General features: G+C 39.5%; 2 protein-coding genes across 4 annotated transcripts in view; one reads left to right on the top strand and one right to left on the bottom strand.

Moving 5' to 3' along the window:
- Positions 1 to 14,073, top strand: part of hgsnat (heparan-alpha-glucosaminide N-acetyltransferase) — a 56,430-nt gene extending 42,357 nt beyond the window's left edge. For all 3 annotated transcript variants that reach the window (XM_073042571.1, XM_073042572.1, XM_073042573.1), the window contains 6 exons: positions 484 to 610; positions 4,150 to 4,236; positions 5,358 to 5,435; positions 5,546 to 5,616; positions 8,456 to 8,568; positions 10,591 to 14,073. In XM_073042571.1, the coding sequence (XP_072898672.1) occupies positions 484 to 610; positions 4,150 to 4,236; positions 5,358 to 5,435; positions 5,546 to 5,616; positions 8,456 to 8,568; positions 10,591 to 10,772 (658 nt within the window). In that variant the 3' untranslated portion in view covers positions 10,773 to 14,073. The remainder of the gene's footprint in view (positions 1 to 483; positions 611 to 4,149; positions 4,237 to 5,357; positions 5,436 to 5,545; positions 5,617 to 8,455; positions 8,569 to 10,590) is intronic.
- Positions 14,074 to 14,824: 751 nt separating this feature from the next.
- LOC140726327 (SWI/SNF-related matrix-associated actin-dependent regulator of chromatin subfamily A member 5) overlaps positions 14,825 to 26,653 on the bottom strand; it is a 54,475-nt gene continuing 42,646 nt past the window's right edge. Inside the window, exons 18-24 of the mRNA XM_073042570.1 lie at positions 21,120 to 21,233; positions 19,415 to 19,537; positions 17,583 to 17,715; positions 17,312 to 17,430; positions 16,999 to 17,211; positions 16,739 to 16,849; positions 14,825 to 15,159 (exon numbers count right to left, since the gene is read on the bottom strand). Coding sequence (XP_072898671.1) covers positions 15,094 to 15,159; positions 16,739 to 16,849; positions 16,999 to 17,211; positions 17,312 to 17,430; positions 17,583 to 17,715; positions 19,415 to 19,537; positions 21,120 to 21,233 — 879 coding nt within the window. The 3' untranslated portion in view covers positions 14,825 to 15,093. The remainder of the gene's footprint in view (positions 15,160 to 16,738; positions 16,850 to 16,998; positions 17,212 to 17,311; positions 17,431 to 17,582; positions 17,716 to 19,414; positions 19,538 to 21,119; positions 21,234 to 26,653) is intronic.

Genomic DNA, 26,653 nt, shown 5'->3' with positions numbered 1-26,653 from the left:
TTGGCTGTCTGCTTTACACTCTTAGTCCTGATACAGGGTCTTAAGTTGGAATGTCAGTTATCTCTCTGAGCTTCTCTAGCAGCTTGCTTTTTTTTTGCTCCAGGCTTTGTATGATTGTTTAATTCCAAGTCAAGATTGAGGCTTTCTAATTTTCTAGGATGAGCTGCCAAATCCTCATTTTATATCATAAAATATAGGCTGTGCTGTCCATCAAGGCTATGCGTGGTCTTAGCATTCCCATTGGTTCCATACCCTTATTTCCTCAGTCACATATTCTCTTGCATGACTTTCAATTCCCTCCAATACTCCTGCCACCCATGCACATTGAGAATAATTTACAGTGCACCATTAACGTACCTGGAAGCCCACATGATCACAGCGAGCATGTACAAAATCTACACAGAGTGCTGGAGCTCACAATCATAACCAGGTTGTTGGAGCTGTTAAATTTGTATCTAAATAAAGGAATGTGTTGCTTGCCAGGGGTTACCTTGGCCCTGGAGGGATTGGAGACTTTGGACAGTTTGCAAACTGCACTGGAGGAGCAGCAGGCTACATTGATCGTTTGGTCTTTGGAGAGAACCATATGTACCAACACCCTTCTTGTGCGGTAAGAACCTGCTGGATTTTATATTTCAGTAACATTTTAAGAAATGCACTTTTTTTAATGGAAGCACAGTTTCAGTTCTGTGGTTAATCAGAAAGAGGGTCTTGTGTTCTGTGATGGCACAGTATGTTTCTCACACTTGATTTTTAAGGCTTGGCTTGGTAGTTAACATAGACCATTTTTACACAGTACAGGTCCTTAGCCTACAATATTGTGCCAACCTTTTAACCTACTCTAATTTCAAACTAAAACTTCCCTCCACATTTCTCTCCCTTTTCCCATCATCCATGTGCCTATCTCTCTAACTGTCCCTAGTGTATTTGCCTCTACCACTACCCCTGTCAGCACGTTCCATACACCTTCCACTCTTATCCCCTCCATAGTTTCCTCCAGTCGCCTTAAAATTATACCTCATGGAAGGATGCTCTTGTGACTGGAAGTCTGTAGACAGTGGAGTACCACAGGGCCAAATATTTACAACTTAATTGTCAAAGTAGGAGATACAAATGGATCTTTTGCACATGGCATTAAAGCTGATGATGTTGTGGAGAGCAAAGAAAATTGTTCAAGGCTACAACAGGATGTAAATAGGAGCTGAAAAGTCCATTTGAGAGTCTGATAGTGGGATAGAAACTATCTGAGAGTCTGGTGGTTCATGCTTTCAGGCTTTTATATCTTCTGCTGATGGGAGAGAGGAGAAGAGAGAATAACCAGAATGGCAGGAATCCTGCTACTTTCCCAAGGACAGGTTGGTGGCATTTACACCTAGGAACTTGAAGCTGTCAACCAAGGCCTTGAATGAGCAGACTTAGTATGGGCAAATGAGGTCTGTGTTAATAGGTAAAAAGGCTGGCAAGGGCATATTGCCCAAAAGGGCCCATTTCTGTGCTGTAGGACTCTGAAGAACTGTTCAGTTTCTGCTGCAGTGCAAACAACTTCAATATGGTGATAAGATCTTGCGTCACCTTAAGTACTGCTTAGACTTTTTGCAGAAAGTTTGCTTCCTTAGTATCTCTAGTTTGAATGAGACTCAACAATGGTTATATTTTTGAGGCAGATACAAATCTCTATGGTTGACGTGTCTTTTATTGGACTTGATTAGTGTGGCCCTAGTATCACTATAAATGGGTGTTCTATTTTGATTATAAATGCTGGGCCAGGGAATAATGGTTAGAGGAACTTATAAGTGACCCTAGTTTAATAACTCTAAATATAGCAAGAAATTGGGCCCAAATAGTACAAACCCCATTTCCAGAAAAGTTGGGATATTTTCCAAAATGCAATAAAAACAAAAATCTGTGATATGTTATTTCACGTGAACCTTTATTTAACTGACAAAAGTACAAAGAAAAGATTTTCAATAGTTTTACTGACCAACTTAATTGTATTTTGTAAATATACACAAATTTAGAATTTGATGGCTGCAACACACTCAACAAAAGTTGGGACAGAGGCATGTTTACTATTGTTGTTACATTGTAGCGGTGTGCTACACGCAGCGCTAAAATAACGACACGGAGTCGGTAAACTACAATTAAAGAAGATTTTATTCGAACTTCACAGCCTTGCTTTAAAGCCTCCCTCATCCCGCCCTCCCCGGGCGCGGATGCTGTAAGGGGCACGTACTCACAAACCCCCGCAGGTTTTCCCTTTGTTGGTGAAGCAGACCTGGCCTTTGTGCCTGCGCGCTGGCTATTTGTGAGCCGGTTCGAGTGCGCTAGGAAGTGAGTCGCCACAACATCACCTTTCCTTTTAATAACACTTTTTAATTGTTCTGGAACTGAGGATACTAACTGTAGTAGATTTGCAATTGGAAATTTTGCCCATTCTTGCTTGATATAAGACTTCAGCTTCTCAACAGTCCGTGGTCTCCGTTGTCTGATTCTCCTCTTCATGATGCGTCATACATTTTCAATAGGAGATAGATCTGGACTGGCAGCAGGCCAGTCAAGCACACGCACTCTGTGTCTACAAAGCCACGCTGTTGTAGCCCGTGCAGAATGTGGTCTGGCATTGTCCTGCTGAAATAAACATGGACGTCCTGGGAAGAGATATCGCCTTGATGGCAACATATGTCTCTCTAAAATCCTAATATACGCCTCAGAGTCAGTGGTACCTTCACATACATGCAACTCACCCATGCCGTGGGCACTGATGCACCCCCATACCATCACAGATGCTGCCTTTTGCACCTTTCGCTGATAACAATCGGGTCATTTTCATCTTTGGCACGGAGAACTCGATGCCCGTTTTTTCCGAAAACTAGCTGAAGTGTGGAGTCATCTGACCACAGCACATGGTTCCACAGTCTTTCGGTCCATCTGAGATGAACTTGGGCCCAGAGAACTCGCTGGCATTTCTGCATAGAGTTGATGTATGGCTTCCTCCTTGCGTAATACAATTTCAAGTTGTATTTCTGGATGCAGCGACGGACTGTGTTAAGTGACAGTGGTTTTCCGAAGTACTCCCGAGCCCAGGTGGCTATAATTGTCACAGTAGCATGATGGTTTCTTAGGCAGTGCCGCCTGAGGGCCCAAAGATCACGTGCATTCAACAGTGGTTTCCGACCTTGCCCTTTACGCACTGAGATGTCTCTGAATTCTCTGAATCTTTTCACAACATTATGTACTATAGATGTTGAAAGACCTAAATTCTCTTCAATCTTGCGTTGAGAAATGTTCCTTTTGAACTGACTAACAATTCTCTCACAAATTTTGGCACAAAGGCCCATCCTTGCTTGCAAAGACTGAGCCTTTGGACGCTACTTTTATACCCAGTCATGATACCTCACCTGCTACCAATTAGCCTGCTTAATGTGGAGTTTTCCAAACCAGTGTTACTTGAATATTCGGTGCACTTTTCAATCTTATTTTAACTCTGTCCCAACTTTTGTTGAGTGTGTTGCAGCCATCAAATTCTAAATTTGTGTATATTTACAAAATACAATTCAGTTGGTCAGTAAAACTATTGAAAATCTTTTCTTTGTACTTTTGTCGGTTAAATAAAGGTTCACGTGAATTCACATATCACAGATTTTTGTTTTTATTGCATTTTGGAAAATATCCCAACTTTTCTGGAAATGGGGTTTGTACTTTAGCGATTGCCAAATGTTGAGAAGGATCTTCCAGTTGAATTAACAAGCAAAAAATATACATGATGGAAAAAATGGTGAGAAATAAGGGGGTAGGAGGGTGGTCAAGATTTATTTCACGTTACTGTTTTCTGCTAATTACATTCTGACTGAAACTAATGGAAGATAATTACTCCAATGTTGAAAATGCTGTTTTTGGTCTCAGTCAAACTCTGTGCATAAAGGTACACCCTGGAAGTTACTGTAAGAATAGCCACAAAGGGAAGAATTTAAAGAGGAGCACCAGAACACAATTAAATAAACCATTTGAGCATGACCCATGTTCTGTGAAATCTTTGCTAACGTGGTCTTTCCATGATGATGCCTTTTTATTCTGTTTTGAAATAGTTCAAGGCTTTTTTTTTTACCAGGGTTGTAATCAACATCCAAATGTTTTTTTTTTCTTTTTAAGATACTTTATAAGACAACAGTGCCTTTTGATCCAGAGAACTTGCTGGGACTAATCAATTCAATTGTGATGACCTTTCTGGGACTACAGGTATCAACAATTTTCAGTTTCATTGACTATGGAGGTTCTTTGTCCAGTGAATCCAGAAACAGTTAGTTGTCTTGATGTGAGATGCACCCATGTGGATCTTTGTGCAATCTTTATAATGTGTTTCCACAGGTTGTTGCAGTTTGAAGATATTTAATCTTTTGTTGGCTTCCAGCAGTAAAGCATTGGAAGTCACTTCAATCATCACAATTGGTGGAGCTTCCTCATGACTCCTAGTCAATAGTAAATTTAGCGGACAGCTGCTGCTGATGCCTCTTCCCACCTGGGGTTCTAAAACTTCCTTAAATCAGAACACTCAATTTATTTTTGATAGTTTAGCACAAAGTTAGATACATTTGTGGTAAACTATTTAAAAAGTTTAGCATGAGAATAACCACCTATGCTTACATGGCATGGGCTTATTTGTTCTTGGAATGGGAGAAAAAAAACAGACTTGGATTATTTTTATGACCTCATGATGTTCCTTTGAAATTCAGTCACTTTGTTATGTGACCATAGACGTTGGAACAAAATTAGACCATTTGTCACAGTCTGTTCTGCAATTCCACTGTGGCTAATTATTATCCTTTTCAACCTCCACTTTAAATATAGTGACATGGCAGTCTGTAGCAATGAATGCAACTGATTCACTACCCTCTGGCTAAAGAAATTCATCCCTGTTCTAAATGAACGTCCCTCAATTTTGAGGCTGTACCCCCTGGTTCTGGACTTGCCCACTATAGGATGAATCCTCTTCACATCTACTCGATCTGGACCTTTTGATTTTTGATAGGTTTCAATGAGGTTTCTCCACCCCCCCCCCACCTCCATTCTTCCAAACTCCACTCCATTCTTCCAAACTCCAGTGAGTATATGCCCAAAGCCATCAAGTGCTTCTCATAAGTTGATCTTTTCATTCTTGGAATAATTATTGTGAACTTCCTCTGGACTTTCTCCAATGCCAGCACATCTTAGATAAGGGGATGTGGAATTAAGTAGCTTTCTAGTGTGCCATTGGTTGAGTACAGAGACAAGTGTGTGCAGCTTATCTCATCTTTTGTTTCAATATGTGCAATTTCACAAAAGTATATGGTACAGTTTGTCATAGTTCTCTTTCTCTGCAGGCTGGAAAGATTTTTCTTATTTACAAAGGTCAAAACAAGCAGATTATGCTTAGATTTTTATTTTGGAGCATCCTGCTGGTAAGTAAGTGTATAACATAAAAGACTTTTCATTAGATCAAGTAGAGAACATCTGGTTATTGAAATGTTCCTTGTTTGTCTAACCCAGTGATCTGATTTGATGCCTGCAGGGTGTTATTTCAGCTATCCTAACAAAATGCTCTAAAGACGATGGATTCATTCCAGTCAACAAGAACTTGTGGTATGTATGTTGTTGTATTGAACATGAGATGGCAGAACTCCTGCGAGTATTGGCACTATTTCCACACAGTATGACCGATACATTTGTAGAAGCAATTTTTGAGTGAATAACTAACTTGTCCTAACTGTAGCAGGTTTAGTGATGCTGTGATCTAGATTGGTATCCTAGCAGTGCAAAGAGGAATGAGTTGTCCCAATTAGAGTTGGGGGTACCAGAGTTCTTTTGGCAATAGGCTGTGGTAACTATTTAGTTATGCCAGGACTATATGTTGTTGTTCACTTGAGTTCACTTTTTGCGGCCTGTGTCCAACCAAAGTGGGTGATAGAAGCTGAATCACAATTCTGAATGGCAGATGAGGTCTGCAAGGTGCAGATGAAGATGGAGAAAAATGAGTCGGTTATGGCCGAGTGTTCTGGAGAAATCTGGGATTGGGGGGTTTGCATAGTGAAGGGTTATTGACCAGTCATGGGGTGTGAAAGAAGTGTGTGTTTTTGAGCAAGGTGATTAGAATAGATGATGCAGGAAGAGACAGTGGGTCCCACATAGATGGTGAAGATGGTGGGTTGCAAACAATGTGATGAGAAGAGTCAGGATTTTGAAATCTAGGTCACAGTAACTATTGACAATTTTCAAAATAAGGAAATGAGATAGGTTTCAGGAAGACTGGCCAATGTAAGAGTGCTTGATACATTGGACCTTCTAAAATTCAGGTAGCTGCCAAATATGACTATTAGAGTTTTGTGTGTATAGATTAGGGTTTTAATGGTGGAGATAGAGGTGTATTAGAAGTTGCTGAAGGATTGTTGAGGATTGGGGTGTTGTATGATGCATGATGGATTTGATAAGTTTTTAAACTTCCGAAATGAGGAAGTTACATGAATATGGGTTTGAAACTTAGCTTCTCAAAGTGGAGAGTGAAACTGAGGTTGAGGAAGCAGCTTTTAGAAATGGGGTTGGGAGCGTAGGCATAGAATTTCTGCAGGACGTTTGTTTTTAGATTGAAGATCTTTTGCCTTGTGTATAATTAGGTGGCAGGTAGTATGATAATAATTTGGTATCCAGTCTGGCAATAGGATTGAGCTTGGTCCTAGATGCTGAAGATTTGTAGGATAATAGAGTTAAGTACATATTTTGTGAATCTTGCCTCTAATGTGAACAGACATTTTAAGATGAACATCTTTAAAGAATTGTATCTTGGACATGATTTGGTGATTCCTGTTACATCGAAAATTTTTTCCCCTTTTGGATACTACTCAATCCTCTGAGTTCTTCCTCCAGTTTGTTTTTTCTCTGCTCCAGATCCCAGCATCCATAGACTCCTGTATTATTATGATTTGGTTGTGAGCACTTTTAAACATGGCTGGTGGGGTAGTTAGCTTATGAGGGACATGAATAAGTAATGACTGATCTCCCCTCCTCAACTCTAACCTCTGGAAGTCCTGTAGGCAGCGCGGCACATGGCAGCAGCATCCTTTCGGATCTGGTGCTACTTTAATTTAGTTTTTAAATTTAATTTTAAGGCACAATTAGAGTTTAGGGCAATGGATAACAGGGCGACTATCTACCATCGCCAGATACTGCTACAATACAGAGATCACCCAAAAACAAACCTTCAAGAAAATCTGCTGGTTAGATTACACGACCTCAGCTTGCTGAGGGAATTGGGCCTGCAGTCCTTGGAATTGTCTGATGCCGGTGGCCGGAGTTGGGGACGGTGTGCGAGGAAGCGGAAGCGAGGCGAGTGGGCAGGAGTCAGGGCCAGGAGAAAAGCAAGCCCTAGCCGGCCGGCTCTCCCGTCCATTCTGCTCTCCAATGGACATTAAATTGAACTACATCTGTGGTACCGGAATACTCGGCGGGAGTACAGAAACGGACAGAATCCTGGGCGCCGCCATTCAGCTGTTTATTTATGTAACAGATTTTCCCTCAAGCCATTGGACTACCAGCCTACTGACCTCTGCTGTGCCTATTGTCTTGTTTATTATTTATTGTAATGCCTGCACTGTTCTTTGTTACTTTATGCAGTCCTGGGTAGGTCTGTAGTCTAGTGTAGTTTTTGTGTTGTTTTACGTAGTTCAGTGTAGTTGTTGTATTGTTTCATGTAGCACCATGGTCCTGAAAAATGTTGTCTCGTTCTTACTGTGTACTGTTCCAGCAGTTATGGTCGAAATGACAATAAAAAGTGGCTTGCCTTGGAAAAAGAAACAATTTATCAGACCATAAAGCCATAAGACATAGATGCAGAATCAAGCCATTTAGTCCATCAAGTCTGCTCCACCATTTAATCATGGCTGATGTATTATCCCTCCCAACCCCATTCTCTTGCCTTTTCCCCATAACCTTTAAGACCCTTTCCAATCAAGAACCTATCAACCTCCTCTTTAAATATACTCAATGACTTGGCTGCCTGTGACAATGAATTGCACAGAGTCAGCACTGTTTGGCTGAAGAAATTTCTCGTTATCTCTGTTTTGAAGGGACCTCCTTGTATTCTGTGTCTGTACCCTTCTGTTTTAAACTCCCCCCCCCACTAGGAAAAGCCTCTCCACGTCCATTCTATCTAGGCCTTCTAGTAGTTTTATAGATTTCAGTTAGATTTCCCCTCATTATTTTAAATGCCAGTACTCTTTATTGGTTTGAACTGAATTGTAGATATATTGATCTTGAACAAGCTTTTTGCAATCTGTAGTCCACTCTTTTCCATTTTAGTGTTGGCTGATTAATCGTACAAAGGAAATGGGATCCTATTTTATCAATATGTCTTAGCAGGAGAGCAAGTAGTTTTCAGAATGATATCTGCCACTTTTTGTAAATAAATATGCTTTTCTTTCTCATATAGGTCCATCACTTATGTTACAACACTAAGTTCCTTTGCCTACATTCTTCTCTTGCTGATTTACTTTATGGTGGATATAAAGAAACACTGGACTGGAGCTCCACTTTACTACCCAGGTATGGAAGATCCCATCATTGCACTATTCCAGAGCCTCTAGAGCCTCTTTTGCCTTTTTTTTCCCTAACCTTTCTGCTTACCATGCTCCCACCCGTTTTCTCCCCACCCTCTATCTTAAGCCCTTCTCCACTGTCCCCAAAATCTTTCAGCTAGGTTGGTGCGAAGAGCCAGTGATGCAAGAAGGTATTGTCACTTGCTGTGTACAAGTAGCAGACAGCAGAAGGTGAACTAAGAGAGAGTTCCCCTTCAAGTAGGATGTTTTTAAGGAGAGTGCACTGACAGGCTTGGATAAACACTAGATTGCCTTGATGTTAAAACCAGGAAGGACTTACTAGAACAATTTGCTGACAATGCTACATTGACTGGCCTCATTTCAAATAATAACGAGGCAGCCTACAAAGAAAAAGTCATAACCCTGACACAGTGGTATCAAAGAAAAACAGTCTCTCCCTCACTGTTGCAAAAACAAAGGAGCTGGTTGTGGACGACATGTGAACGGACACAGGCTAATGCCTATTGACATCAATGGATCTGGGGTTGACAGCTTCAAGTTCCTTGCCATACACATCACCGAGGATCTCACGTGGTCTGTAGATACCGGCTGTCTGGTGAAAAAAAGCACAACAGCGCCTCTTTCACCTATGAGTCCCCAAATTCTAAGGACTTTCAACAGGAGCATGATTGAGAATATCCTGACTGGCTGGTATGCGAACTGTGCTTCCCTCAATTGCAGGACTCTGCAGAGAGTGGTGTGGACAGCCCAGCGCATCTGTAGATGTGAACTTCCCAAAATTCAGGACATTTACAGAGACAGGTACATAAAAAGGGCCTGAAGGATCATTGGAGACCCAAGTCATCCCAACCACAAACTGTTCCAGATGCTACCATCCAGGAAATGGTATTGCAGTATAAAAGCCAGGACCAACAGGCTCTGGGACAGCTTCTTCCACCAGGCCATCAGACTGATTAATTCACACTGATACAATTGTATTTCTATGCTATATTGACTGTCTTCTTGTACATATTATTTATTACAAATTACTATAAATCACACATTGCACATTTAGATGGAGAAATAATGTAAAGAGTTTTACTCATTTGTGTGAAGGATGTAAGAAATAAGTCAGCTTAATTCAACCCTTAACAAAAGTAATCTTCTGAAGAAGGATGAGTCACACTTGTCTTCAACAAATGGGGCATTGAGTATGAGTTGGGACATGTTAGAGCAGTACAAGATGTTGACAAGACTGCACATGGAATACTGTGTGTAATTTTGGTCGTGGCCCTATAGGACGATTGTGATTAAGCAAGAGAGCCTGCAGAAAGGAGTCACAAAGATGTATTTGAAACTGGAGGGTGTTTGGGTTACAAGAAGAGGCTGTATAGGCCAGGACATTTTCTCCTTAGAACTTAGAGGCATGACATGATACGAGGATTTTAAGATCATAAAGGACATAAATAAGGTGCATTGCCAGACGTTTTCCCAGCAGAACTTAACCTTGGTGTGTGAATCTGGGTAACTTGCAATTTTCAACACCTCCCCTTAGATTTTTCATTGGTGAAAGATTAGTCATAAAATCTTACAGCTCAGAAGCAGCCCCTTTGAACCTACAGTATCTGTATCAATCCCATTTACCCATAATTAAATCCATTGCCTATGACTTGCCAATTCAAGAAATTAGCTGGATCCTTTTTAAGTGCCATGAAAATATCTGCCTCCACACTGTCAGTCGCCCCTGCTCTATGGGAAATATTGCTCCTTGGGTGTCCTCTAAGCCTCCTACCTTTCTCCTTAAACCCATGTCTTGCCAGTGGGAGAAGGAAGCCAATGGAGAACATTTTTCTGGATAATAGGGCAAAGCACAGAATTACTGAGTATTTGTTTTTAAGGCAATTTGGGGAAATGTGTATCACTTGGACTTGGTGTTGCGCTTAATCACCAGCTGTCTAGTCACCAGGTTAACTGTCAGATTGCAGCTCTGAAGCATTGAATGATCTTTTCTGTTTTCTCCAATCTCTAGGGATGAACTCTATTCTGGTGTACGTTGGACACGAGGTGTTTGAGCACTACTTTCCTTTCAGATGGAAAATGCTTAATGATCGTTCACATGGGGAACACTTGGCCCAGAATCTTGTTGCTACCATTATCTGGGTTATTATTTCTTATGTTCTTTACAAGAAGAAAATATTTTGGAAAATCTAATGGGAATCTTATTTTTTTGGCAAATACATAAAGTGACAGTATATTTTTCTATAATTGTGAATTAAATGAACAAGTTGTGTACATTTTGTTAACATGGGTATGCAAATTTCAGTGGAATTTTAATTTTTTCACTTGGCCAGTATATCAGTGTTTCATTAACCAATTTCCTGGTAATCATGAGTTTACAATCTACTTGGTTTTTAAAAAGTGTCAATTTTGCAGAGCAACAAGATAGATCTTTTTACTTCATTGTGAATTGGTGATATTTAAAATTGTATTGAAATATTGACTAAATCAAAAGGTTAATGCACTAAACATCTCTGCATTTTCACCATTCCAGCCTCCAATACTTTGCTCAATCTCTCAGTGCCTACTTCTCATTCTACTTTCTTACCCCATGATCTATCACTGGTCATTTATTCCTGTTTATTTGTCAAAATTATCTTAACCCTAATAAACAGATTTCTCTTAAATAAGCATTTGTAAAAGCTGTTAATGGATATGAGGAGAGGGACGTGTCTCCTATTAACAGTTCTACCACATCCTGTTTATGGTGATACAAGTTTCCAATAGGCAAACCTTCCACCAGAGTTCAAATCTCTATATTGAATCATAAATAGGCAGAGCTGAGAGGATTGAAAATAAGATTGAGGTTGGAAAGTTTGAAGACTGGAATGCAAGTCATTTCACCTCTCATTGATGTTTGTGCTTATTTTGGAAGCTTGCTTGTTTAAGAGTAATTATAAATGCTCTTGACTGAAATAATGATGGCCTTTGTGAGTTTAAGGAAGCATTTGCAATTGAAGACTTGTATCAGATGCTTTAGCCTGTGCCTGTCCAATCTGTCACTGCTACCACTGAAAAGCTTGTTTATATTGTACACTACATCAAATTAAAGAATGTATAGATTATCTTTCAGATTAACCAGATGCTGTAGAAATTTCCTCTTAATATTGAATGCTAGAATTGTTTCTCCTTATCTGTTAAGTCCTATGTTTGTCATATATAGAGCAAACGTTATTAAGGAAGTTACCTGAACCCAAAATTTTAGTGAAGCTAGATTGGAATCAAGATTTGATTGAACTCAATAATCATGCAAGAAAACATCTGGATTTCAGGGGACACACACAATGCTGGAGGAACTCAGCAGGCGAGGCAGCATCTTTGGAAAAAAGTATAGTCGATGTTTCGGGCCGAGACCCTTTTTTCCATAGATGCTGCCCTGCCTGCTGAATTTCTCCAGCATTTTGTGCGTGTTGCTTGGATTTCCAGCATTTGCAGATATTTTTTTCTTGTTTGGATTGGACTTTGGGATAACTGTTGCAGATTGCTGATGAATTTCTAATGCTTCTCTAGCCAGAATTTTCTTGTCCATTAAGACTTTGGTATAGAGATTTCTGTTGGGAAGAATTCCAGTACCTAGTAACTGTGTCTGGTGTATCATCAACATGATGTACTACAAGGCTACAGAGATCAGATATTCCATTATCAGTTTATCTTGGAGGACCTTGAGCCCATGTAGACCCTATCTTAGATTAGAAATGGCTTGTTTGTACTCAGGTACACATTGTGTTATGCTAGGTTTAGGAACACATCAAAACTCAAATGTTATTTCCACTCAATGCAGCTACCAACTTCTTAGCCATCTAACCTCACCATGGTGGAATGTGTCTTGTTCTTATGTGATTCACTTGAACTTTTGTGGCGGTGAGATCTAGATCAACACAATCTGCTTGCGCATGTATTGACTGCTTAATTTGTCTTGTGACTTGGCCAAGGCAAGAATTGTATAAATATTTTCAGTGGGTTTTGTGGCTTCCTGCTCTATCTGATCAGACTTATGTAGATATCTAAAATCTGTAGTTTGTCTGCTTCAAACTATTGTTTGATTTGGGAGGATTGCATTATAGAAACAAAGCCTAAACTTTCTCCTTTAGAGTAGGCAGTGTTGAGAATTACAATACTATATTGCCAATCCTAGGATGGCAGTGATCACTGTTTGAAATCCTTTGCCTAAATGAAAGTTCATACCAGTATCAGTATTTTGTGTGCAATGTTACTGATTTGAGAAATTGCACTGTTACTAACCTTGCAGTTTATTTGTGATTGTTTATCTTCTAATTTGAACTGGCAGGGAAAATGAGTTTGTGTTCAGTCTTACTGAAAAAGACTAATCTATCTCATACATTCTTTCTGGGAGAAATTTTCAGGATTGCCCTGGCACTTTAATCTTGGTATTACTTACAATGGCTGAAACCTGGCTTTCAAATGATAAATTGTATTCTCTTAAGGCAATGCTTTGCACTGCTAATTATCTCCCTCTATTGGTTTTTATATAGAAAATAGAATTGAATTTTTACAGTAACATTCTGGTGAACGTAAAGCTGTAGGCTGGGGGCCACAGCTTTCAGTTGTGCTCTCTCTGAACCTTGCGTCTTCTCAGACTAAGGGTGTTAAAATCTTTCTCCAGTTTTTTGTTAAAGGAGCCCTTAAAGTTTAATTCCAAACTTAAATCTTATATATAGGTTTAAGTTTAGAATTCAGAAAGGGCTATCTGCTACTTAAGGTGATCAGACTTCAGTGGTTTGTTGTGAGAAATGCAAATGTCAGAATGTGTTAGAATAAATGAAGTTATCAATGCTATACTAAGTGGCTTAAATATAAAGTGCTGTACTTCATTTTACTGGGGGGGAAATGGCATAGAGCTTTTGTTGTCGGGACTGGTTTTAGAATGCTTGAGTAATATAATTGTTTTTGTGGGAATATTGAATCTTAAGCAATTGATTTTAAAACTAAATTTCTCAGCAATGTTAAAGATCCACTTATCAAGTATTGAAGAAATTTTCTGTACTTAAAATATTTCTTGATGTTCATTTAATGCACAAGTCACTTTAGAGAGAGGTCCTGACTAATAGTTGTTTGTCAAACTTGATGTTTTAAGTGTCATTCTTTCTCTCTCCCCCCCCCCCCCCCCCCCCCAAAAAAAAGACTCCTTAACATTCCAAAACACATTTCGGCTACTGGGGTGTACTGAGCCGTTACTGGATTGAGAAACATTGTTAACCCAGGTCACCAGCCTTGAAGCAAGAAAAGTATCTACAGCACCAAAGTACTGTTCTCAAAGTCATGATCATAATGGATCTTCACATTTAATTTAAATGGTAACCCTTCACTTCCAAAAGGGAAATGTTACATTTGCTTTTAGAATGCTAGATGGTTTGGTATGTTAATTCAATGATCCTTATGTAATTGGAATGTATTACCACTTTGTAAAAATGAATAAAGGGATTTCTGTACTGCAGTCATTTTCCGATGTGGAAATGTCCTTATTTATGGACATTCACTAACAATAGATACTGTCATATTGATGTCTTTTCTTTAAAATTGAGATGACTAAAGTTACTGGGCATATGCTGCATCTTCAAAAGTAAACATCGTCATTAACTTCATTTGAATACTAACCCTTTTGTGGAATTGAATGATTGTCCTTGTGGCAACCATGGGACTTTGTGCATTAAACAGACAAAGCATTGTAACGAGCTCTCTGCAGCACATTACAGGAAATGTGGGTAGAGGTCCAGGGGAAAATTGTGAAGAAATGGAAACATGGTTCAAACCAGTGTCAAAGGGTGAGCAGCAACTCAAACAGGGGCTCTACATGGAGCATAGCCATTACTTAATGGTATTGGTCCATGGCATAAATGTTGGGAGCCCCGTACTTATGAATAAACCAAGATCAGATCAAGTAGAATCTAGCACCTTGTTGCTGCATTGCTATTTTGGACATTTTAGTAAGGAAGATGAGATTAATTACTGAATAATTTTAACTGAAGACTTTAACTAGCTTAATTCTTTCCCAAATTCATAGCTAGAATACAAAAGCTTTCATACCTGCAATTCATATATAGATTAATGTCTACTTTCTTTGGGGTGATTTTTAAAGATTTAACAGGAGTCTTCCTCCCACATCATAAATGTTTTACTACAAAGTACAAATGAATGCTAGGTCTTGGATACATTTCAAATGCAGTTTATGAAATAAAAACCACAACTCCCCAGGCAACAAGACAAAATTGTATTGTGTTCACTATAAAACTGAAAAGTGTAGAAATAATCCATAGATTTGAATGGAAACCATTTTATTACATGGTAAAAAATATTCAGCACAGCTGTTCAAAATTCAATAAACTCTAGCCTACATTAATTCCTACTAGCACAGTGGGAATGATGTTGGAATACCACATGAGATTTCTATCAAAGCCTTTGTACATCCTCAGAACTGAAATACAATAACTATGCAGACATGATGTGCATAGATGATTCAAAGTTTTAATTTCTTTTTTCGGCCACGTCCATCTGGTCCACCATCCAATTTGCGTTTCTGTGCCTGGGGGGAAAAAAAGATTTGGATGATCATTTTAACAAATCTATTTGTATTCTGTGGGCAGCCGTTAATGCCGTCTACTCGATTCACAAAAGGCATAGTCATAGTAAAGCAGAGCATAAACAGGACCTTTGGCCCACCTTGTCTGTATGGAACCGGAGCTCTCTATACTCTCATCCATGTTACTTTCCAAACTTCTCTTGAATATTGAAATTGAGCTCACATGCACCACTTACACTGGCAGCTCATACCATACATTCAACCCTTTGAACGAAGAAAATGCCCTCCTGTTCCCCTTAAACTTAAAACCACCCCCCCAACTCATGACCTCTGGTGTTTGCAGTAATCAATAAATCTCATGACAATGTACATTTTGAATTTCAATTAAAAATAGAATGGAGAGGTAGCTTATACTGTTACAAAAGAAAAACATTAGGTCAGAATCATTGTCCTTAAACCTTGATCTGTTATCACAGCAATTTTATTAAATAGCCTAGTAAACTACTCAGACCGTACTTTTCTGTAAAAAAAAGGTACCATTGCATTTTTAGTTCAGAACGGTAGTACAGATTCACTCCACTAGGTGGTACAATCTATTCAAATAAAAATGGCAATTGCCAACATCTAATTTTATTCTGTGACAAAAGCAGTTGGCCCAGGTGCCATTATTTAGACTCCACTGTTAAAGCAGTTTCTATCAGCTCCCATATCCCTTGCACAGGCTGTTCAAAATTTTGATTAAAAGGGAATCAATTCAGCCCCACTAAAGAGTGATGTCTATGATTAGTGAAAATTCATAACTTAGCTCTACTACATGTGCCTTATTTTGAGTTTGTAAAAAGTGCAAACAAATAAAAATTACAAATTCAATCAACAGCCAGAACAGCGTTTGTACTGGAAAGACTAATAGTTTTGAATTCGGCTCAGTCTACCACAGGTAAAATTCTCTCACCACTGAGCAAATCTATACACAGCACTGTCACAGGAAAGCAGCATCCATCAAGTACCACCACCACCCAGGTCACGCTCACTTCTCGTTGCTGCCATCTGGAGAGCACACTGGTTGTTTGTTCTGTTGGATATGGTCTTACATTACCTCTATTATGTTTCTTGGATTGACTGAGTATGCCCCCAAGAAAATGAATTTCAGGGTTGTATATGGTGACATATGCACTTTGATAAACTTACTCTGAACATTTGAAACGCTGCACAATATAGACATAGAAACCCTACAGCACAATACAGGCTTTTCAGCCCACAAAGCTGTGCCAAACATGTCTCTACTTTAGAACTACCTAGGCTTTACCCATAGCCCTCTATTTTTCTAAGCTCCATGTGGCCATCCTATAGTTTCTGTCTCCAGCAACCCATTCTACGCATTCACCATTCTGCATTAAAAAAAAATTACCCCTGACATCTCTGTATCTACTTCCAAGCACCTTAAAACTATGCCCTCTTGTGCTAGCCATTTCAGCTCCGGAGAAAAGCCTCTGACTATCCCTGAATTGAAGGTTCACGTGACAAACTCTCAAGCATCATAGCCCCTATAATCAATGCACAACATATAGTGGTTAAAAGTTACCGATGCTGTTTTTGGTCCACGTTTTTTTCTTTCTGCTTTCTCCTTTTCTTCAAGTTCCAAGTTTTCTCTTTCTATTAGAGTGATTAATGTATTACAACGCCTTTGGAGTTCCTAGAAGTGCCAATGAAGCAACAAATGAATTTAATTCTTCAATGCTTTATTGAAAATATGATTTCATAGCCTGATGTAGACAAAGCCAACCAATTAACAAAAATAAAGAATCAATTACTTTAAATAGCAAAATCTTTGTAAGCAGTTACCATGGCAGTCCTTGACTTCAGGAACCAGTCAAATCTGAATTGTGGAGAGTTCCGAATACATTGTCTAAGTTCATCGTAAACATTTTCTTTATCAAAGCCCAACTTGTGCAGCATACAGATCAAGAATCTGTCCTCCTCTTCTGTATAATTCTTTCCTTTATTTGTGCCATATGCAATTCTCAGTTGGTGGAACGGTGCTTTATATCGGGCAATCTATACAAGGACAAAATATTGCTGTTGAAAAACAGGAACAACAGAATACAAATGCATACACACAAGCTCCAAAACCAAAGAAGGGAATCAATGAACGTACCTTGGTGTCTAATGCTTTTTTAATGCCGATCCTCCTTTGGATTCTAGCTTCTCCCCTTTCTATCTGTGCCATAATTTTTTCAATGTCTTGGAGCTCATTACATCGCTCCCAGAATACAGCTGAGAAAGACAGTAATCAATCAGTAAAGTAGCAAATTATTCATTGAGCAAAAAATGTAGACATAATGGGTTATGAAAAGTGCAAACAAACAAGAAGAAAGGCACATACTGTGCACGTTAAACGTGTTAAATACAGGCAGAAAAAACCTTACCAGAATATTCAATCACTTCTTCAGGAATTTTTCCCTCTACTTCACGGGCAATATTTTCAATGTCATCACGGCCCCACTTCTCATTTGCTTTGATAAACTGATTGAAGTCTCTTTTCGTCCAGCTAGTAAATCCCTGTAATTTATACAGAGTTATATTTAAAGAAAAATATACAGACCAATGTTAATAGAAGAATTTGTGGAGTGAAGTGATGGGACACATTTGAAGCCTGAAGAATTATTATGAAAATACATGGAGACTGTACTTAAGGACACCTAACTTCAGTACAACTAAGGGATTCTCAAAGCAATGAAAGAAAAGATTTGCAAAACTGGCTGAAACATAAATACACCTAGGGGACCACAAAGGGAAAGCCCGAGTTCCATTTCAGGTGCTGTTATGGGATTTTTGAAACCCACCTTAAAGGGCAGATATAGGCTTAGCTACCGTTTCAACACATGTGCTGCCTAAACTTTGTACTTTAATCTTTATATCGGAGGTTGAAGTAAAGATCTTTCAACTCAGGAGCAAGAATGGTACCACAGGATCAAGCTGACCTCTCAGGACAAACTCTCATGTCCGAAGATGCAGTATTATGAGCTAGAAGGCATAGCAGTGTCTACACTTTGAGGTGATTGTGCAAGTCTCCCCATCCCCATTCTAACAATTTTATACAGGAGCTTCATCAAGTGTCTGGCCCAGCTGCATCATTGTGGGGTACAGAAACCACAAGGCATTGGACTGCTGGACCCTACAGAAGATAGTAAAACTGCCAAGAGGATTACTGGGGTCTCACTCCACCCATTTGTAACATTTACTGGAAGTGTCATACATGAAGGGCTTGAAGTATTGTGGCACAAGGATGGGGTAACAGTAGATGTGCGTAAAATGGAAAAGATGTGGTTAAGGGCAGCGTTGATGGTGAAGGAAGAGAAAGAGGACATCTCCTTCGTTCTAGAATGAAAAGCCTCATCCTGAGAGCAGATGCAGCTGAGATGGCGTTTTTACAAGTAACAGGTACAGTCCAGGTAGCTGTGAGAGTCCGTGGGTTTATAATAGACATAAGTGGATAAGTTGTCTCTGGAGATAGAGACAGTGAGATCGAGAAGGGGTGGGGGGGAGGGGAGGTGTTGGAAATGGACCAAGCAAGTAAATTTGAGGACAGAATGGAAGTTGGGGGCAAAGTGGATGAAGTGAAAAAGTTCAGCACGGGTGCAAGAAGCAGCACCAATGCAATTGTTGATGTAGCGTAGAAAAAGTGTGGGACGGTCACCAGTGTAAGCTTGGAACATAGACTGTTCCATGTAGCTGACAGAGGCTAGCAAAGCTGGGACCCACGTTTCTGCCCATTACTACCCCTTCTGTCTGAATCAGAATCTTAAACAGATTAGCTATGTTACTCTCAAACACACACACAACCTTAACCCCTTGAAGCAAAGCTGCCACAAAGAGATGCTACCTATTGCAAGATGATTTCCAAGTCACATGCCTTGGAACTGTAATCACCATGGTCACTCCTAAACACAGCAGATAGAGGTGCACCTTCACCGCATAGACTTCAGTAATTCAAGGTGATAATTCTGTATCAAAGACAGATGTGGATGGACAACAAATGCTGGCTGGGCCAACAACTTCCATCTTTTAAATGAAAGCAAAAATGTAGTAACTAGAAATGCTTAATAAAATTAAATGCCAGGGATACGCAGCAGGACACATTGCATCTATGGTAATAGAAATAGTTAATGTTTTAGGCTGCTCTAAAATGGCGCCGTTTCATTTCAAACATTAACCATCTTTTATGAGAAATTCCATCACACTTGAACATTAACAGTACCTGTGTCAGCAGCTTCTCCTTCTCTTCAAGCTCATCATCGTTCAGGGGTTCAGCCTCATCAATTTTGCACTGTTCTTCTTTCTGTACTTGAGCTGAATTTGGCAGATCAGGGTTACGTGGCACCTATACAAAGTAACACAAAAAGTTTTAAATTAGCCTCTAGTTCTGTTTTCTTTCCACCTATGTCTCAGAACACAAATCAGAAGCCTTCAAATATCATAATCATTTATAATTTACTTAAATTCTATTGATTTCTAACATGAAAACAAATTTAACTCTTCTCTTTTTCTTCCATCCAGCAAACTGAACTACCACACTTACCGATCATGTTCTGTCATCTCCATCTCTCTGGACTTTAATCTACTCCAGTCAACCATTAAACCTAGAAGTAAATTCTGCAGCCTCAACTCTTTCAATCACAATTTTGTATCTTTAGACAGTTACCTCACCACACAGCCATTGAAATATTCAAATAACAAATCATGAGCAAACAGCTCATTCAAAGAGATGTATTTTATGAAGTGGTTGATGGAAAAAATTAAATAGCTCTGCCAATCTCATGCACCACCTGCTGGCCACTTACGGAGCAGCTATGGATCAATTTGCCAGAAGTACCGTAGATTCCGGATTATAAGCCGCTACTTTATTCCCACGCTTTGAACACTGCGGCCTTTACCACGGTGCGGCTAATGCATGTTTTTTTTTCATGCCGCCAAAAACATTTTGCCTCGTAACAGTAGACCAATAAAATTGATGAGTAGTTCACAGAGGTCCAATGAAATTGTACGATAAATCAAGCACACTTTCACAATTAAAATTATTGTAAATCAGTCATTTGTACTCACCCTCATCAACATGGAAAACACTCGAAGAAAAGCATTGTGCTGCCTTTATGGCAGCTATTTAGTTTATAATATTTTCGCTTAGTAATTCATTTGTTAGTATTTTCTAGTTAAAGTTAGAAGTGTTTTAAGTATATTTGTTTTCTGTGCTACATCCCGGAATGCTATGACATCACATCCGGTTTCGCCGCGTCTTGTGGGAAAATACCGGTTTGCGATAAACGGAAAGGAGGGGGCGAGCGCATTAGACCCGAGCGAGAACGCTGCACGCATATGATGCAGCTTTTAAGTTAAAGGCGATCAATAACTTTTCCTGGTAGGCTGCAGTATATATTTTTTTACCAGTCGTTAGGAGATATTGGAATGTTGTTCGTGCACTGTTCAGTAAAAAAGTATATGCAACGTAATTTGTGTGTTACCGATACGTATGTATATTTAAAAGTAGCCGTGTTACAGGCACGGTTTGAAAAAAAGCATTTGCAATATGTATTTGTTTATGTTACCATACGGATTTAATTAAAAGTTAAAAAATCCTCACGTGTAATATCTTTCTGTGTAAATATCTCATATTACAATGTGGGACACCTGCGGCTTAAAATCCGGTGCGGCTTGTACAAGTACAAAATTGATTTTCTTTCTAAAATTAGAGCCTGCGGCTTTTAATCAGGTGCGCTCTGTAGTCCGGAATTTACGGTACATGTTTACACCAAAACTAAATTTTAATGTGACCATCTCTCCTCATTTTTGAAGGTTGCTTTTGCTGTGAGTACTGTGAACTTGAGTAGTTAGCATTAACAAAAAACCGAGACTATGTTCATCACTGAGATAATTAAGCAATTTTCTAGGAAAGGATAACTTTTTACCTTATAGCCAATAGTTTTTCGATAATAGAGAATTTCTTTCTCTAGCAGTTCAAACAGCCGAGGGGGGAAGAATTGGAAATCTTGAATATTGGGCTGCTTTGGTGGCCGAGGAGCCTGGCAAGATAAAAGAATATTAAAAACAAAATAGTAGTACAGAAAACTACAGCACAGAAACAGGCCCTTCAACCCATCTAGTACATGTCAGCCCATTTTAAACTGCCTAGCCCCTTCAACCTGCACCTAGACTACCGCCCTCCATGTACCTATCCAAACTTCCCTTAAACAGTGAAATCAAAACTCACATCCACCACTTGTGCTGGCTGCCTGATCCACACTCCCACCACCCTGACACAAATTTCCCCTCATGTTCCCCTTAAACATTTCACCTTTCACCCTAGCTGTAGTCTTACCCAACCTCAGTGGAAAAAGCCTGCTTGCATTTGCCCTATCTATACCCCTCATAATTTTGTATACTTCTATCAAATCTCCCTGTGTTCTAGGGAATAAAGTTCAACCTATTCAATCTTCCCTTGTGACTCAGACCGTCCAGCCCCGGCAAGATCCTTATACATTTTCTCTGTATTCTTAATCTTATTCACAACTTTTCAGTAGGTAGGTGACCAAACCTGCACACAATACTCTAAATTAGACAGTTTTGGTCACCTGCCTACAACTTTGACATAATGTTATGCAAAAAGAGGGACACGTAAACAAGCATTGTCCAATGAGACCCTTGCAGCCTTTCTCCAAACCCAACACTGGATCTAGTACCTTTCCAGCTAGACACCAGCCAAGCATTTGCCTACTACATCTTGTGTCTGGAGACTCAGCATTTATTATCTACAATTTCTTTATGCCCCAAACACAAAGGACAATTGATTGTACAGCACAAAGCAGAAATGGTCCAAGAACTCTGAGGCAAACAGCTTCTATGAAAACAGAAACCAGTCAGCATTTCAGATCAACGTTCCAAGTAAATTTATTATCAAAGCACTATTGCAAGAAAAAGTTCACAAACCCTTTGTAATCATCTGGTTTTCTGCATTAATTAATCATAAAATGTGGTCTGATCTTCACCTAGTCATAATAACAAACAAAATCTGCCTAAACTAATACCACACAAAGAACTGTACTTCTCAACAATATGAGTAACCATTTTAAACAATCACAGTCTACATTCAAAAAAGGTATGTGAACCTCTGGGGTAATGACTTCTACAAAAGCTATTTGGAGTCAGGTGTTCCAATCAATGAAATGAGATTGGAGGTGTGGGTTTATAGAGGTGCATTGCCCTATAAAAGAGGCAGACAAAGTCAGGTTACTGACAGAGCCTGCTCTTCTCAGGAAAGATCTGTTTATGTGCACCGTGTCGCGATCAAAACAACTTTCAGAGAACCTTGGAAGAAGAATTGTAGAGATGCACGAAGCTGGAAAAGGCTACAAAAGCATTTCTAAGTGTTCATCAGTCCACAGTAAGAAAAGTTGTCTACAAATGGAGGAAATTCAGTACTGGTGCTACTCCACCTAGGAGTGGGCACCCTGCAAAAATCACACCACAAGTACAATATGCAATGCTGAAGGAGGTGAAAAAGGACCCAAGGATAACAGGAAAAGACCTGTAGAAAAATCTAGAACTCGCTAAAGTCATTCATGTATCCACAATAAGAAAAAACACTGAACAAGAATAGTGTTGATGAGTTTGTAAAAGAATAGCTGGATACTCTGCAATGCTTCTCGTACAACGTTCTGTGGACAGATGAGACAAAAGTGAACATTTGGCAAAGATGCACACTGCTATGTTTGAAGGAAAAAGGACACTGCACACCAACATCAAAACCCCATCCCAACCGTGAAGCATGGTGGAAGGAACATCATGGCTTGGGGCTGCTTTGCTGCCTTAGGACCCGGACAGTTTGTACTCATTGAGGGAAAAATGAATTCAAAATTGTATCAAGCAACACACACAAAATGCTGGTGGAACGCAGCAAGCCAGGCAGCATCTATAGGTAGAAGCACTGTCCTGACAAAGGGTCTCGGCCCGAAACATCGACAGTAGTTCTTCCTATAGATGCTGCCTGGCCTGCTGCATTCCACCAGCATTTTGTGTGTGTGCTTGAATTTCCAGCATCTGCAGATTTCCTCGTGTCAAAATTGTATCAAGACATTTTAGAAGAGAATGTCAAGGTAGAGGTCCGTCACCTACAGCTCAACAGAAGTTGGATAATGCAACATGACAGTGATCCGAAACACAGGAGTAAATTAACAACATAATGGTTTTAAAAGAAGAAAATTTGTGTTTTAGAATCGAAGTCACAGTCCAGACCTCAACCTAATTGATATGCCATGGCATGATCTGAAGAGGGCTGTTCATGCAAGGTATCCCAGAAATATTGATCAACTGAAACAGTTTTGTATGGTAAATGGTCTAAAAATCCTCAACAGCTACAGGAAATGTTTGGTGGAGGTTAATTGCTGTAAAAGGTGGTTCTATCCATTAATAAATACATTTCCCAGCCTGGACTGTGAATGATTAAACAATGTATTCAATAAAGACATGAAAAGTACAATTGTGCTTTATTAGTTTAGGCAGATTGTGTTTGTCTATTAATGTGACCTAGATGAGTAATTAATGCAGAAAACCAGGTAATTGCAAAGGGACCTTCACAGACCTTTTCTTGCAACTGCATATGTCACTATATGCAACTGTGACATTCATTTTCTTGTGGGCATACTCAATGAATCGATAATAGAATAATAACCTTAATAGAATCAATGAAACACCGCTCCAAGTTCTGACGTTCAACTTGTGTGCAAACGACAACAAACTGCAATACAGGTTGACGGTTAAGGACCCTTCCTCAGAACTTTAGGACTGTAGGAATCATAGAAAAATTAAGCTCTATGTTAAGCTGTTTCACATTTTTTTTCTTATTCAAAACCTATGCTGATACTAGAAATGAAGGGACAGTCTAGACTTTAAGAATCTTGACTATTATGTAACAAAAGTTGTTAAAATACAGATAAAACGTCGTTAAAACGCTACTCTGGTACAGATGGTGCTACTGACACGTGGCAACCTTTTGTGGGATGCATACAAAACTTCTAGATATACCTCTTCTGAATTACTATCACTGCAATCTGCAGCCTGTGTTTTCCCTGTAAGTAACATACTGTTAAACTAGCTTAACGAACAAGCAATGCAACAATCTTCTGAAGGACTTGGCAAACTTAACTGCCAGTGCAGCTATGGCACCTTAAAGCAGACAAAGGCACGTTGCCATGGCCAGAAGAGAGGGAGGAGTAGGACTAGGAGTAGGAGTAGGAGTAGGATCAGGGAAAATGTCATGGCAATGCTCAGTCAGGACAAACTGGAGAGCTCGTCTAGTGAAGTTTTATGGTTTAGAGCTGAGGAATAAGAAAGATATAACTATGTAAATTGTATCTATCATATTATAGACCAGACCTCAGAACTTAGAGGAGCAAATTTGTAGAGATTGCAGGCTGTTGTAAGAAACACAAAGTTGTGATCGTAAGTGATTTTAACTTTCCACATATTGACTGGGACTCTTATACCATAAACGGGCAGGATGGCAGTTTGTCAAATGTGTTCAGGAAAGTTCCTTCCATCAGCCCCGAGATACTAGGTCTCCTGTTGGGGAATGAGACGGGGCAGGTGATATATGTTTATGTAATGGAATACTTTGCATTTCATGAGCTTAATGTCGTTAGTTTCAAGGTAACTGTCAAAAAGGATAGGTTTGGTCCTTGGGTTGCAATTCTAAACTGGACAAAAGGCCACTGGACAAATGGTATGAAAAAGGATCTGGCATGCGTGGATTGGGACAGGTTGGTTTCTGCCAAAGGTGTACTTTTTAAGTGGAGGGGGCCTACAGAAATAAAATTTTGAGAGTAGAGCTCATATGTTCCTGTCAGAATAAAAGGCAAGCATAACAGGTTCATGGAACTTTGGTTTTTGAGAGATATTGAGGCCCTGGTTAAGGAAAAGGATGTGCATAGCAGGTATAGGCAGACAGGAACAAACAAGGTATCTGAGGAGAAAAAGAAATACAAGAGAACATACAAGAAAAACACAAGAACATGCATCAAGAACCCCCACCACCCAGGCCACTGCTGCCATCAGGAAGAGGAAGGTGTACAGGAGCTTCAGGATCAAAAACATCAGGTTCAGGACCAGTTATTCCCCGTCAACATCAAGCTCTTCAACCAAAGGAAATAACTTTATTGACCCCAACAATGAACTGTTTCCACAAACTATGAACTCACTTTCAAGGACTCCATCTCATGTTCTTGACATTTATTGTTTGTTTAATTATCATTATTTTGTTTATTTTTGTATTTGCAGCTTGTTGTCTTTTGCACATTCGGTTATTTGTCTTGTGTGTGGTTTTACATTGATTCTATGGTATTTTTTGTATTTATTGTGAATGCCTGCAAGAAAATGAATCTCAGGGTTCTATATTGACATACAGTGCCTTGTAAATGCATTCAGCCCCCAACCCTTTGTTGAGATTAATAAGTATTACAACCAGGAATTTTGATCAAGTTAACCGAGAATTTTTATTTCCCCATAGTCAAGTCCAAAAAAAAAGGGAAATAGTTAAGCATGAAAAACTAAAAATTCAAGAACTGAAATATCAGCAGTGAACCACCTCTTGCAGCGATTACAGTTTTTTATGATTAGTCTCCACTGGCTTTGCACATTCCCCCTTACAAAATTGTTCAAGATGTGCCAAGATGTTGGGGATGGTGGCGATGGACAGCAATCTTGAGGTCTTACCAGAGATGTTCAATTTGATTAAGGTTGGAACTCTGATTGGGCCACTCAAGGACATCAATTTTATTCATTTGAAGCCACTCCATGGTTGCTCTGGCAGTGTGCTTTGGGTCACTGTCCTGGTGAAAGATAAACTTCCTCCCAAGTTTAAGCTTTCTGGCAGAGGCTAGCAGGTTTTTATCCAGGATCTTTGTACTTAACAGCATTCATCTTCCCATCAATCCTGACAAGATTTAGAATCCCTGCTGCTGAAAAGCAACCGCATTGCATGATAACACCTGCAGCATACTTTACAGAAGGGATAGTGTTAAGCTGGCTGAAGTGCACTATTACATTTACACAATGTTTGTTGAGGCCAATAAGTTCCATTTTAGTCTCACTGACCACAAGACCTTCCTCCATGTCTTTACAGCATCTTCTAAGAGATGTTTTTGCCTTGATGAGCAAAGATATGCTTTTTTTTTTAAAAAGCCAGGGTCTCTTCCTTGCCAGTTTGTGCATGGCCTTAGAGATCATGGAGCCATGAACTTCATCTCCAGTTACAGCCACTGTCTTCCGCAGCTCACTCAGAGTGATTGTAGCCTCTCTCAAGTGCAATTCTTCTCCAGTGTCCAAGTTTGAGGGGCAGCCTGACCTAGGCAATGTGGCAGTCATTTCATATTATTCCCCCCACTTTTTCACAATGAACTACATTGAAATCGAGGTATGTTCAGTGTCTGAGATGGTCTTGTACGCTTCC

The sequence above is a fragment of the Hemitrygon akajei genome, chromosome 4, assembly GCF_048418815.1.
Source record: "Hemitrygon akajei chromosome 4, sHemAka1.3, whole genome shotgun sequence".
Taxonomy (NCBI): Eukaryota; Metazoa; Chordata; class Chondrichthyes; order Myliobatiformes; family Dasyatidae; genus Hemitrygon; species Hemitrygon akajei.
The sequence above is the reverse complement of the archived record's forward strand: the minus strand, read 5'-3'. Positions and strand labels throughout refer to the sequence as shown.